Here is an 18515-nt window from a genome sequence, read left to right on the forward strand (position 1 = left end):
TTGATTCATCAAGAAGACATAAGAATTGTCATCATATATACACCTAAAAACAGAGAATGAAAACAGAGAGAATTAAAGGCAGAGATAGATAACTCGGCAATAATATTAGCAGAATACAATAGCCCACTTTTAATAATTAATATAAAACCAGACAGAAGATGAAGAAGGAAATAAAAGACTTGAACAAAACTATAAAACATAGACCTAATACATATCTATAGAGCTGTACCCATTAACAGCAGAATACAAATTCTTCTCAAATGTACATGGAATGTTCTCCAGGATATGCCATAAAAAATATAAATAAATTTTAAAAGATTGAAGTCATGCAAACCATATTCTCTGATCAAATGTAATGAAATTAAAAATACAGAAGGAAATTTGGGAAATTCACAAATAAGTAGAAATTAACTGCATTCTGCTAAATAACCAATGGGTCAAAGAAGATATCACAAAGGAAATTAGAATATGTTTTGAGATAAATAAAAATGAAAATACAACATTCTAAAATATCTGGATGCAGTGAGATTAGTATTTACTCTCGTGAGAGTTTAGCTCACAACTGGCTCCACGAAGATCCAAATCATGCTGACTCCTTTCTGTTGCATGGTTGAATTCTAATTACAGAACACCTTCAATAATGTCTACAACTGAATAATATTGCAAATTTAAAGAACAAATTCTTGATCAACTACATTTCTAAAGCTCTTATTCTATCCCTAATCATGATGACATAGTTCCATACATACAAGGACTCCCAAAGTGAACATTTACTCTAATATAAATATGCAGGCAATGCCTGATAATCTGTGCAGAGGCAAGAGGAAGTTTACCAACCTGCCTGATTTTCTAAGAGGAAAAATCGTATATGCTCCTGCTACTTAGCAGAGTCCTCCAAGTAATCAAGTTTTATCTCTTCGATGATTAATTCCAGAGATTTATTATCAACATGCACTCTAACCGCAGTCAGAGTTGAAATTAGTCATTTATTACAGTCTAACTGCAACTTATCAGAATTATCAGTATCAGTTAGGTTGCTTTATAGGTTTATTTTGTATTGTGCTATTGAGGTATAAAATCGCTCCTTGATTGCTATTTAAAACTGAAAAAAATAGGGTAGCTACACTTATGAGCCGAGTATAATGCGTAGGGCTGTCACATCACTATAGTGTACCCCTGAAACTAATGTAACATTGTGAGTCAACTATACTTCAATTATATATATAAAATTATATACATAATAATTTATATTATGGAATCATATTATATATTATAGAAAAATTATAACATGTAATATATGTACAAAATACATTTAATGCTAAAAATATTAATGCTAGGTCAACTGCATATGTATTGGTAAAAAAAAATTTTTAACTGGAAAACAGATTTCCTTAAGAATTTCAGAATTCAGTTTTTAAAAAATTGGGTTGCACAACCAAATGTAAGAAAAAAACTGAAGAAGCTGAGAAGTTGCATACTTTTGATGATTTTACATTTTAGCTGAACTGTGTGGATCGTTATAATCATGTGTGTCATTTCTGGTCTTGAGAGTAAATGAATATATTTAATTTAGTTGTAATGTTCAGTACCAAAAGAGTTCTTTGGTCATTGATTGCTTATAGAGACGGAGTTATTAATTGTATTGTGTTACTTAGGAAATTGTGTGTGTATGTGTATATATGTCAGCTAAAAGTCAAAGAAATATTTCTCATTTCAGAAATAATGATATTTTCACTGAGACTTATTCATTCAGGATCATCTTTTTCTTAACTAATTATATAAACTTGGAAAAACTAAACTTGGGACTAAAATTAGAGCTACCATCATTTTGTTCTTTTGTTAAAAAGGAAACAGCCTCCTCACTATGAGTGACAGTCAAAACAATACTAAATGCCCAAAAAAGAGTAAAAATTAATCATACTTGGTTATAAGTCAAAGCACTACTTTTTTCCTTTTTGTTAACAAAATCATCACAGCTCTTTAGGATGTTAATGCTAGATTTCATTGACACTTAAATGACTCAACCTAAATATCAACTGTAACATTTACTGTACCTGGATAAGCATGGCTTCACCATTCCAAATTTTCAAACTTCTATCTAACATGATCCCCCCACTTCTCCTATCTCAGAGGATTGGAAAAACCATCAGAGCACAGTAATTACACACAGTATTACTTTCACCAAGTATTTACAATCATTCAGACATGTAGATAACAAAAATTTACTATCCATGTGTTCTGGACTGGATACAGAAAGAGGATTAAAGTCTTTGTCCTCAAGGAGTTCACACTTTAGGATAGGTCATTTCTCGTGAATATATTGGAAAAATTGCTAAGGGGTTTCAGAGGAAAAAAATCCCAAGTTTGATTACCATATTTTCAGTGCTCAGACATCATTCTGGTGAAATCTGGAAGAAAACATAGCAGACTAGGAGATTTAGAGTTATGGAAGTTTGTTAGGGAGCTACTGTAAAGGTCTGAACACTAGATGAAGAAGGTCTGAGCTCATTCTATATCAATGAGCCCCAAGAGTTAGTCTTTATGTTTCTACCACATTCCACATGTTCAGTGGTTTCCCCAAACTCAGAGATTTTGAGTTAGTGTTTAGTACTCCTCAGTCTAAAAATAATCATGGAAATGCACAAACATTTAGATACAAGGCTACTTATTTGCAGTCTTGTCTACAATTGTGAAAAACTGAAAAAAGTTGGTATACAAAAATAAAAGTATTAGTTAAATAACTATGGTACATCCATTCAATGGAATACTATAGAGTGTTTGAAAAGAGTTTTTAAATAGATTTGAAAACATTAAGAGATATTAAGATGATATATTTAGTTTAAAGGCAAGTCATAAAGAAATATGTAGAGTAAAAATCTAGATTTTGTCCTATATGCATATAAGGGACTTAAACATACACGTAAAATGTTACTAGTAGTCACTGTAGTATTGGTATTATGGAATAATTTTTCTTTGTTTTTGTTATCTATAGCTTTAGGTTTTACACTGTGAATATGCATTAGTTTTGAATCAAAAAAAAATGTTATTGACTTTAAGGACATGAGGCAAGGATTTTAAGGGCTCAAGGTATGAAAAATGGTCTCCACTTCGTGGGCCACTGATTTTGCATATGTAACACTGCCACTGACTTTTCATCACTAACCAACTTTCCCAACATTGCATTCTTCAAATATTTAGCAATGTGTATGCCAGATAGCTCCCATGCACACAGCCATTTATGCATAGAGTGAAGAAAGAATTACCACGTGATCATTATTAATCATTATAATTATTCATATATCTGGACTATATGCCAGATACTGGCTGGGAAATGGTCATGTATTTTCGCTTCTTTAATTTTTATAAGGTGAATCAACCCTGTGAGTTTTGTTTTTTTTTTAATTTTTTTTTTCAACGTTTATTTATTTTTGGGATAGAGAGAGACAGAGCATGAAGGGGGGAGGGGCAGAGAGAGAGGGAGACACAGAATCGGAAGCAGGCTCCAGGCTCCGAGCCATCAGCCCAGAGCCTGACGCGGGGCTGGAACTCACGGACCACGAGATCGTGACCTCGCTGAAGTCGGACGCTTAACAGACTGCGCCACCCAGGCGCCCGAACCCTGTGAGTTTTATTATCATCCCCATTTACAGATTAGGTAGTCTGAGGCTGGAAGAGCTTAAGCGAAGTGTCGAACATTGATTTAAACTCACGTTCCAAGATCAACGCTCCAAGAAAAATATAACAAGCTCCATTTATGTTTATTTTTTTAATGATTGTTTTGACTTTTATTTTTTTTTAATAATAACAGAAGGATGTAAATTTTGCCTTGTCCTATCCATGTGTAAAAGGTCGGATATCATTGTATGAAATCAAAAAATTTTATATAATCACTCAAAAGAGAGAGCAGTATTTTACCTAGTGAAGTAGTGCTTTTAAGTAGGAAATCAATCATTTCCCACACCAAAAAATGTTCTCTACATTTTAAGATTTTCTTTTTGCTTTAGAGTGAAATACGTTTGTCATCTTCCTGGCCCCGTGCTTGGTCTCTTTTAACCTTATTACATTTCTTCTCTACAGGATTTCCTTTGGGAAATTTTACTATGGATGGTAACAATATCTATTCATTTATTTCAGCTTTTAGAAATTAGTTACGTGGCATTTATGTCACACTTAACTTTCCAGGAGCTTTGAATTTAAGCCACAATTTAACATTCCTAGCACTCCTCAGCCTCTTTTTTTTTTTTTTTTTTTTTTTTTTTTTTTTAATTTTACCCTTTCATCTGCCAAGTGATCCAGGAAGGTAGTTAGTACTATATATAGTTTATCTGAGGTAAAGAGATGGAGACAAACAGCAAACCATTCATTAAATACCATTACCTTTGGAACTTAAAAGTGGTAGAATCTGGAGTTTCAAGGAACTGTGGGGACCAGGCAATCCATACACAATAAATGGACTTCATCGCTCTAATTTCACCACTGTTTCCTCCTTTGCCATTTCAAATGAGTAAAAACTTCTCTCTTTTTTTCTTCATTTTTATTAAAGGTACCCTAGAAAACTAAATATGTGGACAAATAGAGCAAAATTAAATAAGAAAAATCAAGTTGGAGGTGGAGGGGTTTATGCTCACCTTGGGGATCAAGGCAAGATCGTCAGCTTTGTGATCCTTATAATGGGAATACACAAGGAGGGAGGGAAGGCAGCACTGAAGGTCCTGGACTCACAACGTTTCAGATCTGGAGAGGACATCAATATTATTTCCAACTTTTCACCATGTAGGATTAGATGTGTATGGTAATAAAGACAGCTCTGAATGAATTATGTGTATTTTTTTACAGCACAACAACAACAAAAGAATTAAGAAAAGCTCTCAAAGACCAGATCTGTTTGCTTTCACTCTGTACTAAATTCTTATAATCTTTAGATGCATATTTTTCCGTTCTCCTTTCAAATAGTTCAAGATAAGCAGCTACCACCATTTCCCCTTGAAACTTAATTTCTTAATCCAGTAGTTGCAGAAGTACATCTTCCTGGACTACAGGCAAACCGATCATATTTGTTTTGTTCTCTGACTCCCATTTCCATTCCTTATCCGGTACTAAGTCAGGTGCCAGGCTTGAAGGCTCACTGCTGTTGGTGGCGGAGGCATTGCAAAGGGGACAGCATAGACATGGCCTCATGGCCCCAGGGCTAGGAACTGTAGCCCTTCTGCCTAAATCCAGCTTCTAAAATCCAGCATCCAGCCCCAACTACCAAGAAAAGAAATGCTTAATTTTGAGTTATTCTAACTGGCAATTGTAGTGTTCTTAGATTTTTAGCTCTATTTTCTTCCCACCTCTTGGTCATTAAGAGCAATGGTACAGACTCAAACAGTTTCCACAGAGCACCGCTTATAAGCTCTTGCTAAAATGGATGTGTGGCCCTGGGCCATAATATTTATACATGTTTTCCTTTTTACTTAATTGTAATTAGCATGCTGTTTATTGCATTCCTTTTACCTTTCCTTAAGAATTTGCTTTTTCCTTCAATTGTTTGCATTGGTATCTTTTGAATTTCCTCCCTCTTATTTATTTTTTTGGCATAAATAATAATTGGTGCTACAGCAGGAGCTTGATAAAGCCTTTTATTATGTTCCCTTTTGTCCAACAGCAATCATGAGGCATAAAAAAAAGTCTAAACAGTTTGTCCAGAGTTACATAACAAAGGAGAAGCAAACTTTTCAATAAGAGTTCATGTTCTTAGTTTTCCATATTCTATTTTTATTAAAGGTCCAGGTCTCGGGGCGCCTGGGTGGCGCAGTCGGTTAAGCGTCCGACTTCAGCCAGGTCACGATCTCGCGGTCCGTGAGTTCGAGCCCTGCGTCGGGCTCTGGGCTGATGGCTCAGAGCCTGGAGCCTGTTTCCGATTCTGTGTCTCCCTCTCTCTCTGCCCCTCCCCCGTTCATGCTCTGTCTCTCTCTGTCCCAAAAATAAATAAACGTTGAAAAAAAATTAAAAAAAAAAAAAAAAGTCCAGGTCTCCTGTTATTTCTGTTGATTGTTTTTCCCTCTAAATCCTTTAGATTTTTTTTTTCCCAGTACCTTAATTTGTACTTTCTCTTAACTTCTTACGTTTGTTTTGTTTTTGAAATGTCTTTTTGATTCTATCCTTACTTCTTTTGTTTATGGATACTGGGAAGCAATTTCATATCTCAGTTCGGTAAAGTGACATTTTCTCCAGCAGATCATTAGTCAGTGATAGCTGGTTAAAAGCCTAATATTCTGTAATTATAAAATCCAGTTGTTCTCCAGATCATTCAGTAAATTGTGTTAAACACATTGATAACCTATTTGGGGGGAAAAATCTAGTTGATTCTCACCATTACCATACCCCAAAATAAATTAGAAATAGACTAAAAGATTAGCTTTTAGTAAAAATTAAGCTTCCAGAAGAATTTTTTGTATTAAAGCAATGCAAGAAACCACACACACACACACACAAAGACTGATATGTTTGACTGGATGTAAATATAATTTTTAAAAAATCCTTGGTATTTTAAGGCAACAATAAATCTTATATATTCAACACATATATCTGAGAAATAATTTATTGTAAATCATAGTCATCAATAATAAATACATTAATGGTACAATGTGAACATAGGAAAGATCATGGACAGACACTTCTCAAGGGTAAGAACTGATAAATAAATGAAAAAGAATCATATGAAAATATATTTACCCCCATCTGTGACCAAAAAAATAAAAATTAAAGCAATAAGCCACTGCCTTTATTGCCTATGGCATAGCAAAATTTAAATGTCAGTTTAAGAGCTAGTGAAGTTTATGTGACTTCAATTGCCTTTTTAAAATTTCTAGTTTTTATAAATTTTCCACAATGAGTATGTGTCACTTTTATAATGAAAAAATTAACTCTTTAAAATATATATGGATGTGTATTTAATCTCTTCTCTGCAAGCACAATACATGACTAAGAAATGTACAGAGTTTTTAAGTGGATTCTACTGATTTGATTTTCTTATTTCACTGTATTTCGATTAACTTAAATATTGTTTGTTCATTGGAAATAAGAGTTAACAAAGGCAGAGATTTTTCCAAGTTAGTGACATCCTATGGTAATATTTCACAGCCAGGATAGAAGAGAACGATCACGATAAGGGCTGTTTTGTGGGAAAATGCTCTCTGTAAGGTCAACAGCTTGTACAAGATTAATTCCATAATTGAACTTTGAGACATTGTCTGAGGTGTTGAGGTGAAGTGTTCTGGAATTGTTTAGGGTTCAGGGGAAATGGATTTGCCATAATAAAGGGAAATTTTAAGATAAATAGGTTATCAAGAAGGATGTATTTCTCTGTAGTGACAAATGTGTAGATACCATCCATTAATTTCACAATGTTAAAGTTAATCTCAGTGTAAACAATTTTTGAATTTTTGAGAAGATCTCTTTCAAGAGATCCATTAGAGAGGCAGAGGTGAGAGTTATATAAGACTTTATTCCATTATTACCCAAAATAATAACCAGGCAACACTTACAAGTGGTTTACTTATACTATCTGGTTAATCCTTATAATATCGCTCTGAAGCAAGTATTCTTAATTATTCATTTCACAGAAGAAGAAGAAATTGACAAGTAACAAGGCTAGGTAGACTGACCAAAGGTCCACCATAAGGACATGGGAGAGGCAGGACTTGAACCCAGACAAATATAACGGTAAAGACAGAATTTGTGCTCTGAATAATATACTACCTCTACATTAGACTTCAGTAGTCTTGACCTTCCGCCCAACAATTGGCCCCCAACTCCATGTGAGGCACCGGCTAGTCTAACATAATCTGCCCACCATTACTTTGCTTTTGGGTTGAAAAGCAGAAAGAGCTTGAGTTTTATATTCTAACTTGGATTGAATCTTTGTTCCACTTTCATGTTCCTAAGTTAGTTATTTCTTCACCTATAAAATAGAGGAAAGTAATAACCTCAAAGAGCTGCCATGGAAATTGAAATACCATATGTGAAAGTGCTTAGAACAGTGCTTGGCAAATCATAGATGTTTAATAAATATTAGTTTCCTTTCTTCCTTCCCTTGCCAGACAAAAGTTGTTCTTCCTTACAAAGTCGGTTTGCATGAAAATGCTTCCATGGCTCTCAATTTATCACAGAATCTTCAGAAAAGTTGCTCACTAGATCAAATGGACCCTATTAGACGTGGAATCTCAGAGGCTTCTAATCACCCTCCCCTCCCAGACAGGGTGTGCTGTGGAAAGCCCTAATAGAAGTTTATATAACCTGATGTTCACAATTCTCTCTTTTCTGGATTTGGGTAGGCTTTTTAATTCTTATTTCTGTGACTCTTGCTTTTCTCTCGTTTCTCTTACATGACCCTGCCCCCAATTCCAAAATACACTTTTATACAAATGAACTCTAGCTCAAACTGCTTATATGCCATTTCTCAAAGATGCCTTATCATTTCCTGCTTCCACATTTTTTTTCTTCTGCCGGGCTCTCTCCCTGAAATAACCCTTTACCGAAAATTTATCTATTGAACTTTTACCTTCAAGGCTCAACTCAAATGCCTGTTCCTCATACATCTCTGGCCACTATGAATGGAAGTGATCTCCCTTTCTACTAAATCACTGTAGCACTGCATATCACTTAATGGACAGATGGCAGATACTGTAGTATTTTGGGGCTGAAGACTGACTGAAATGGCATCTGAGGGGCACCTGGGTGGCTCAGTCAGTTAAGTGTCCAACTTTGGCTCAGGTCATGATTTCATGGTTTGTGGGTTCAAGCCCTGCATTGGGCTCTGTGCTGACAGCTCGGAGCCTGGAGCCTGCTTCAGATTCTGTGTCTCCCTCTCTCTCTGCCCCTCCCTGCTCACACTCTGTCTCTCTCTCTCTCTCTCTCTCTCTCTCTCTTTCTCTCTCTCTCTCTCTCTCTCTCTCTGTCTCTCAAAAGTAAATAAATATTAAAAACATTTTTAAAATAATAAAAAATAAAATGGAATCCAATTAGCAATCCCTTAAATGGCCTCTCCCAATGCCTTACTAAAAAAAATCTCTGAAGCCAACAAAAGCCAAATTCTCACAAATACACTAAAAACTAATAAACAAGTTATTATCAGAATGAGGAAAGAATTTCTGACAATTTAAAGGCCAGAGGAACTGTATTGAGAAATGATAAAAATTGCTTTCCCACTGGGGCGCCTGTGTGGCTCCGCTAAGTGCTCAACCTGGGCTCAGGTCATGATCTCACGGTTTGTGAGTTCGAGCCCTGCGTTAGCCTCTGCGCTTACAGCTCAGAGCCTGGAGCCTGTTTCAGATTCTATGTCTCATTCTCTCTCTGCCCCTCCCTGACGTGTGCTCTGTCTCTCTCTGTCTCTCACAAATAAATAAATGTAAAAAAAAATTAAAAAAAACCGCTTTCCCATTAAAAGTAGATTAAAATTCTTGGTCTGAGAGAACCACTCTTTACGCCTTCTCAACTGTTTACCTCCTACTCAAAACACAGGAGCCCTTGGGACACCTGGGTGGCTCAGTTGGTTAAGCATCCAACTCTTGATTTCAGGGGTTGTGAGATGGAGCCCTGTTTCAAGCTCAGCACAGAGTCTGCTTGGGATTCTCTCTTTCTGTGCCTTCCCCTCTGGTGTTCTCTCTCTCTCTCTCTCACTCTCTCAAAAAACAAAACAAAACGAAACCATACATCACCAACAACAGCCACACACACAAAAAAAAAATGGTGGGGCCAAACATTCTTCTATCAGCTAGGTGAGATTTTATGGAGTATCCAGAATGCTACCCCCTAATCTCTAACAGGGATTCAAAAAGTTTACCATAATAATAAAAATTAGAAAAGGGTTTTCAAGATCATGCAAAAAAAATTAGCAGGTATGCCAATATTAATTTTTGTCAAGTGGGAGGTTGCAGGAAGGTTAATTGGAGGAAGGTGATCAAAAGGTAATAAATTATGTATTGTACATGATGTGATGTACAACATGATGACTATAGCTAACACAGATGTGTGGTATATTTGCAAGTTTTTAAGAGAGTAGACCCTAAGTTTTCATCACAAGAAAAAAAATTTGTTTTCTTTGTGTGTGTGTGTGTGTGTGTGTGTGTGTGTGTCCCTAGGAGATAATGAATGTTAACTAAATTTATTGTGGTAATCATTTCACAATATACTTAAATCAAAAAAGATTGCCATGCATTTTAAACTTATATGGTGCTGTATGTAGATTACATCTCAATAAAACTAGAAAAAGTAAGCAGATGTGAGGCAAGACATAAAATTAATAGGAAAGTAAATGTTTAATATTGATAAAATTTATAGTAAAGATATAATTATGAATCACTTCAAATAAAACAATGGCTGAAATATGTAAAGTAAAAATCATTAAGAATATAAGGAAAAATAACAAACACAAGTGTTGTGGAAGACTCACATACATCTCAGGCTTTGAGAAATCCAGTGGGAAAAAATAGATTGGAATAATATTTTTAATAATATACAGTAATATAATAAATAAGGTGATATAGATATACATATGTACATAGATACATTTATAGCTAGCTAGCTAGAGGTAAATAAATAATCAAACTAGTTGTCTCCAAAAGTACCTATGAAATATTCAGAATACTTTATCATAGTGTTTGTCCCCAAGAAAGAATTAAGAAATTCCAAACTTTAGAAGTCCAACCATTCTCTGATTTGTATTACTATAACTAGAAATTAATAAGGAAAATAAACTTGTAAACACATAAACATCAAGCCAAAGCAAGAATTAAAACTACAATTACAAACCATTTATTTTTTTTATAAACCATTTAGAAATCAATAAATAGGACATTACATATCAAATTATAGAATGCCACCAAAGCTACAACCAGAGGCAATTTCATAATAGGAAGAACTTACTCACTTTTGTTTAGTGGGGTTTTGTTGTATGTTCTAAAAATTTTCCATTGTTTAAAATTAAGCTGTAGCTACTTGAATATTTCCAGATGTAGTGCTCCATAGTAAATGTGTAAATCACCCTTCAAATGAAATACGCTGGACCTAGTATTTGCTCTTACTGTCTTTGTTCACATTTGCTATGACCTGTTTTTCCCTGTTTTCCATTTCCTTGGAACACCAACCAGTTGGCACCGTATTTGATCACCTGACTCATGCCTAAGGCCCTTTAACCTAATAGTTTTTGTGAATAAAATCTCTGATTTTGACCCTCAATCTTGCACAGGTTATTTTATAGTTACTTCTTGTTTCCAAGCAGCTAATGTTACTGGTAAGAGGCACTCACACCTTCTATTGAGGGCACAAGGAGCCCTTATAATTTGGCAAAGCCCCAACTCACCTCTCAACAAGAAGAGGGAAATTACAGAGGGAAGATAAATGTAATTCAGAATAAGAATCTGTGATCTCTATGGTCCTTATGAGTTTATCAAGAATTAAATAAATACATATACACACATATATACATGCATGCATGCATGCATACATAGATGGAGGCTACAGATGCTATTATTTGGGGATTCACTCAGACGTTATAAAAAGTACATATATTTTAAAACTTTTAAATTCTACTTCAATAGTAATACTGTGAACTAAAATTGATTTTTCCCATTCTGAGCTTCCTATGTCCAGTAAGATCATGTGTCAAAAATATTAGATGGCTATATGATTTCTATACTGAGCTCTCAGACATACAAAAAATAAAATTGTTTTGTGTTATACGTAATTTCTCAATTCAAAAGTGATGTTTACTTTTCCTAAATTTTTCACTTAATATTACTAGCCATTTTATTATTTTTGTGTCAAATATACCTATTAATGAATTATAGTGCATTTTCTCAATTCAGATTTATTTCCAACAACAAAACTTTCAGTTTCCTGTAAAGAAACTCTGGATAGTTGCTATAGTCCACTATGGTACCATAAGAGGAAAAGACATTTGTTCCTTATTTCTGTAAAACTTCTCACTGAATTGTGTGTATGCACAGAAAGACGAATTTGTGTGATCAAAATGATTCACGTGGTGTCTAAACCTATTAACATTCTTCCCCAATGTAGACGAGGGTCCAACGTATCTCTTACATTGGACATGAGTAGCTTGGGGAATGTTGAACCTTTTGTGGCTATCCCAACCCCACGGGAGAAGGTAGCAATGGAGTATCTGCAGTCAGCCAGCCGAATCCTCACAAGGTCACAGCTGAGGGACGTCGTGGCAAGTTCACATTTACTCCAAAGTGAATTCATGGTGAGCCAGCTGTTTATTATTCACTCCTCAGTAGGTATTTTGATAAACTAGAACCTAGAGGCACCTACTAAAATGGCACTGTCCTCCACTCAAGTAAACAAACAGTTACAGTTTAAAAGGTTAAGTACAAGGTTTTAGAGCCACCCTACATCTCATCAAGTACTGATAAATGTTCAAACTAGCATGTGATTACTAAATTGAGGCAGAGTATGTAGGAGCTGGCCAGGCAGAGAAGTATCAAGAAGGAACTAGGCAGAGAAGAGGCATTTCAGGAAGAAGGAACAGTTTACTGTCACTGTTTGGGGAATTAAATTGTTCGATTTAGCTGATGCATTGAAATCAAGGTGGAAAGTGGCAAAGCTTGAGCCTCAGAGTTATAAAAGAAACCTGAGTCTTGATACATATTTAAAAGTTTGAACTTTATCTTAAGTTTGTAAAAGATCACTCTATGATCTCCACTCTGCAGATCACTGCAGATCTCCACTCTGCAGTGGAGTGAACATTAGAAAGGGGTATGTTGGAAGCTCTAGAGTGATCCTGTGGACTGGGCATGGTGGTCTAAACTAAGATAGTAGGAGTGAAAATGTGGGAAACCTATAGCAATCTGCAAGAAGGGGGCCGAATTGGATGAGGCGGCCAAAATAAGGGAAGAAGTCAGAAATGATACCTCAGTTTGTGACATGAGGAACAGGCTGCATACAGTGACCTTAAATGAAATAAGGAACATGGGGGAAGACCAAATGTGGGCTAAAGAGGATTGGGAGTTTTAGCCAAAAGTGATGGCAACCCATCAGTGTAGCTGGTGATAACTCGATTCATGAAAACACATTTCCAACCCAGAGAGCATGGAGACGGATTAGACCTTCTTAGTTCTAATTACTGCCCAAGGGGATTATGCATTTTATAGCTCACTTTAATCTTAAATCAGTTGTACATCGTAAGCCAAAGTCTGTTGATTTTAATAAATTGATCATCCCAAGTTCTGTTCAGATATTTGCAGTCACTCTAATGATGAAATATCCAGCAATGGGCTAGATCTGCTGTTAGCCTCTTCAACTACTGTTAAGCATCCAAAGTAAAACATGAACATGCAGTTTTTAAAATTAGACTTTGTAGTGTGTCATCTTTTCATATATGAAGAAGATGAGACCTAGTGAGATGCAAGAACAAGTCAATGATCATACAGCTAATCAAAAGTACATCTAGTATTCTTTTCTGGAACCATAGATAGCTCTTTGTTCTTTGAGATAAGCCCTTAAAGGAAAAATGACAAGGAGTACCAAAAAGAAAGATAATGCTGGAAGATGATAAATTGTCAGTGTGTGTCAGAAAACAGGAAGAAGCAGAGGAGAAACAAACATCATAGCTTTGCTAAAACAGACTGACCTGTTTGAAATTACCAAACATGAATATGTGCTTTCTGTTGAACATCCAACAATTTTGCTTATTTTGGTCACTTGGAACTGAGAAGTTATAACATTTAGTTGGAACAAAGAGTAGAAATGAATGTTATAAATATCTAAAATAGTGCACATTTAGGAAATGATATTTAAAAAGTAAACTACTTCTCTCTGTAAACCACATCTCAAATTTATAAGATAGTCAGGCTTTCCTCAAATTTTCAGATTGACTGAAAACTGGGACAATTTGAATTAATTTATGGATAACTTCTTCCATGTAAATGAATATTAGGCTGTTGAGTTATATTTTCCACTGAAGAAACTTTAAGTAACAAAAATAGTATTTCACATGATCTAAAGATGAAAGTTCTCTTATTTCACGTTAACGTTTAAGCAATGTTTTGCAAAATTTAATTAGAGATCATACTATGTTGTGTAATCAAATCCTTAAATGATTTTTTTGACCCTTTTGAAAACTTTGGCTTATTTCTTTCTTTGTCCCAGTCAGCTACAGATGCTCACCTTTTAGATCTAATTCATTTCCACGGAGCCATTTCTACTCTAATTGTTCCCTCTCCAAGCATTTGAGGTACATGACATATATTCTGACCGAGTAAAACTATTTATATTCTTGTTAAGAGGGAGAAAACAGTGTCTGGGTGACCTTCACTAAAAATACTACATTGACAACACAAATGGAACTGTACAATTATCAACCATTCCTTAATACAAAAAAGCATCCTATGATCATCTCCTGAATCAACAAAAAAGCCCTTTATATTTACCATTTGGGGAGGGAGGTTTTAATAATCCTAAAAGAGTTACACAATGTTAAAAGAGAATCCATTGTAGTGAAATTTTTGGTACTGAACTTATATAAAGATTTAAAGAAATTTGAATACATTGTCAATTTTCAGCTGTGTGTGTACATATTTCTAGCAATTATGTCCAAATAGAAGTTTAAAAATCTAATCAAAGTTTTATATGTTTCTTTGATAACCATATATAAAATAATACTTTCTAAGACAGAGAAGTGTTTCTTAGAGTCAGCTTGACAGGGTGCAGCTAATATGTTTATAAAAGGAAGGGTGTTGGTCAACCAGAGGTGGTAGTCTGTTGTTTTACAAATGACTTTGAAGTTCAGTAGGGCTCTGGATCAGATGGCCCCCTGGGAAGATTTTCTTTGTGGCAGCATTAGATACACTAATTTGATATCATTTATTTTCGCAGGAAATTCCAATGAACTTTGTGGATCCCAAAGAAATTGACATTCCACGTCATGGAACTAAAAATCGCTATAAGACCATTTTGCCAAGTAAGTTTCTTGAATTAAGTAGTTTGCATTATAAAGCACAAGCCTTCCCCATTAACCTCCAACTCATCGATTCCCATCCTCAGAACTTCTCTGTATACACTAAAGTTGGAGTTATAAATACACATCAAGACTAATAACCATTAAAGTAGTTTGAGGTTAATAACTTTATCCTGTATTACTTTTATTACAGTGGTCAGCTCACAATTCCAATAGACACATGGTTCTAAACTTTTATTGTGTTGCACATTATGGTCAGTTGGTTTTCATCAAGAGTATCAAAAAATTCAATGGGCAAATAGTCTTTTCAACAAACAGTGTTGAGACAACCAACATTCACATGCAAAAAAAAGTGAAATTGGACCCTGCCTCACACTATATGCAAAAATTAATTCAAAATGGATCAGACCTGAAGGTAAGAGCTAAGATTATAAAGCTCTTAGTATAAAGCAGATGTAAATCTTCATGACCTTGAATTAGTCAGTGATTTCTTAGATGTGATGCCAAAAGTACAAGCAACAAAAGAAAAAATAAATTGAACTTTATGAAATTAAAAAGTTTTGTGCTTCAGAGGTCAAAGGATACCATCAAGAAGATAGAAAGATGACTCACAGAATGGGAAAAAAAATTGCAAATTGTATATCTAATAAGGGACTTCTGTCTAGAATGTATAAAGAACTCTTAGCACTCAATTATAAAAAGACAATTCAATTTGAAAATGGGCATAAGACTTGAAAAGACATTTCTCCATAGAATATACACAAATGATTGGCAGGCATTTGAAAAGAGGCTCAACATCATTAGCCATAAGGTAAATCAAAACCACAATGAGATAACACTTCACATCCACATGATTAAAATAAAAATGATAGACTATAGAAAGCGTTAGCAAGGATGTAAAAAAACTGGAACCTTCACACATTGCTGATAAGGATGGAAAATGGTACAGTTACTTAAGAAACAGTTTGGTAGTTAGTTCCTCAAAAGGCAAAGCCTAGAGTCACTATATGACTCAGACATTCTACTCCTAGTAATATAACCAAGAAAAATGAAAACATTTCATTGTCAATCACTAGACAAATAGCTAGTTGGGATTTCGGCAAAATCCAAAAACATCTCAAAGTAATAGTTCTGGAAAGATGGAGCCACAAAGACTTTTAAAAAGTATTGATATTGAAAAGCTATACACAAATGTTTGTAACAGCATTATTTATAAGAGCCCCAGGGGCGCCAGGGTGGCTCAGTCAGTTAAGCATCCGTCTCTCGATTTTGGCTCGGGTTGTGATCTCACGGTTTGTGAGATGGAGCCTCGCATCAGACTCTGTGCTGACAGCATGGGGCTGCTTGGGATTCTCTCTCTCCCTCTCTCTGTGCCCCGCCCCTGTGCATGCTCTCTCTCTCTCTCTCTCAAAATAAACAAGTAAGCATTTAATAAAATATATATATAATAGCCCCAAATGTGGAAACAACCAAAATATCCATCAACTGATGAATATATAGAGTGTAGAATGTCCACACAATGGAATATTACCCAGCAATAAAAACAAACGAGGTGCTGATGCATGCTACAACATGCATGAACCTTGGAAACATTATGCTAAGTGAAAGAAGCCATCACAAAATCCCTCAGATTATGTAATTCCACTTATATGACGTGTCCAGATTGGCAAATCTATAAAGACAGAAACTGTGTTAGTGGTTGCCTGGTGCTGGGAGGCATGGGAAATAACTGCTAAATAACTAAAGGGAATGGGGTTTATTTGGAGATGAGGAAAATGTTACAAAATCAATTGTGGTGACAGTTGTACACTCTGTGAATTAAAAAAAAAAACTCTGTGATGGCACACTTTAAGTGAGTTAATCGTATGGTATATGAATTCCATCTGAATAAAGCTGTTACCGAAAAATTTCATTGTGCATAACAATCACCTAGAATCCTTATAAAAATTTAGAGTCCTGTGCCCCACCCGGGGCATTCTGTTTAAGTAGGTCTGCTGTTGGGCCCAAGAATCTGTGCTTCTAGGCAAACATCCAGGTGATTCTGGTACAGATGATACCAGGACCACACTTTGAGAAACACTGTTTAGACTATGTTTGTTTTTTTTTAATGTTTATTTATTTTTGACAAAGACAGACAGGTGTGAGTGGGGGAGAGGAAGAGAGAGAAAGAGACACAGAATCTGAAGCAGGCTTCAGGCTCTGAGCTGTCACCACAGAGCCCGATGTGGGGCTTGAACCCACGGACCATGAGATCATGACTTGAGCTGAAGTCAGATGCCCAACCAACTGAGCTATCCAGGCGCCCCTAGACTATGTTAAAACTGAATTTAACTCCATGAAATTTATATCAAACAATGAGCCAGCTGCCAGGAACCAGTAAGAAATAAGGAATGGCTTATAAGATCAAGGAGGTCATGGACTAGAGAGGAGAGATATGTAAATGAGTAATTATGTTCAATATAATAAAAGCCAGAATTGAGATCTGGCCCAAGTGGTGTAGGAATATAGAGAAGACTGACTAATTCTGCTTACAGTGGCAAAAATGCTTTGGAGAGGATGTTACCTTGTCAATCACTAGATAACAGATAGTTGGGATTTGGCAAAATCTATAAACATCTCAAAACAATAGCTCTGGAAAGATGGAGCCACAGACTTTTAAAAAGTATGGATATTGGGGCGCCTGGGTGACTCAGTCAATTAAGTGTCTGACTTCGGCTTAGGTCATGATCTCATGGTTCGTGAGTTCGAGCCCCACATCCGGCTCTGTGCTGACAGCTCAGAGCCTGGAGCCTGCTTTGGTTTCTGTGTCTCCCTCTAACTCTGCCCCTCTCCTGCTCATGCTCTGTCTTTCTCACTCTCAAAAGTAAATAAGTAAACATTAAAAAAAAAAAAAAGTATGGATATTGAGGGTGCCTGGGTGGCTCAGTTGGTTAAGCATGCAACTTCAGTTCAGGTCATGATCTCACAGTTCATGAGTTTGAGCCCCACATTGGTCTCTCTGCTGTCAGTGCAGAACCTACTTTGGATCTTCTGTCTCCCTCTCTCTGCCCCTCCCCCATTCTCACTCTCCTTCCTTCCCAAAAATAAACAAACATTAAAAAATAATCTTAAAAAGTATGAATATTGAATAGTAGAGTCTTCATAATCAAGCCCATTAATTCACTCGTAAAACATCAAATTCTCCATATTTATGGTAAAAGAATTACTGTTAATGGTATCTTTGGGCTTCCCCCTCTGGTGGAGTTGAAAACACTCCACTATAACATATTTTTACCTGGTCCATGTAGTATAGTCCTGTTGAAAGATATTTTATAACTACAGCTGGCTAAAGGGGATGAAAGTGCTGTGAGTTAAAAATAGTGCTTCTCTCTTTCTCTGTCTCTGTCTCTGTCTCTCTCTCTCAAGACTTTTCATCTGAAATTTACCAAACATAAATAATTAGGGCATATACATCCATCGCAGTTTTACCTAACCATCTAATGTCAGATGGATTTGGAAATTATTAGGATTATTTAAAGTTCAGCCTTCTCTATTTCCTGCCCAGATGATATCAGAC

General features: G+C 35.6%; 1 protein-coding gene across 3 annotated transcripts in view; it reads left to right on the forward strand.

Annotated features, from left to right (window-relative positions):
• PTPRR (protein tyrosine phosphatase receptor type R) overlaps window positions 1–18515 on the forward strand; it is a 244827-nt gene that overhangs the window by 186407 nt on the left and 39905 nt on the right. For all 3 annotated transcript variants that reach the window (XM_040491425.1, XM_040491427.1, XM_040491426.1), the window contains 2 exons: window positions 12061–12247; window positions 14878–14962. In XM_040491425.1, coding sequence (XP_040347359.1) covers window positions 12061–12247; window positions 14878–14962 — 272 coding nt within the window. The remainder of the gene's footprint in view (window positions 1–12060; window positions 12248–14877; window positions 14963–18515) is intronic.

Source organism: Herpailurus yagouaroundi, unplaced genomic scaffold, assembly GCF_014898765.1.
Source record: "Herpailurus yagouaroundi ecotype Mexico unplaced genomic scaffold, PumYag 182, whole genome shotgun sequence".
In the NCBI taxonomy this organism is placed as follows: Eukaryota; Metazoa; Chordata; class Mammalia; order Carnivora; family Felidae; genus Herpailurus; species Herpailurus yagouaroundi.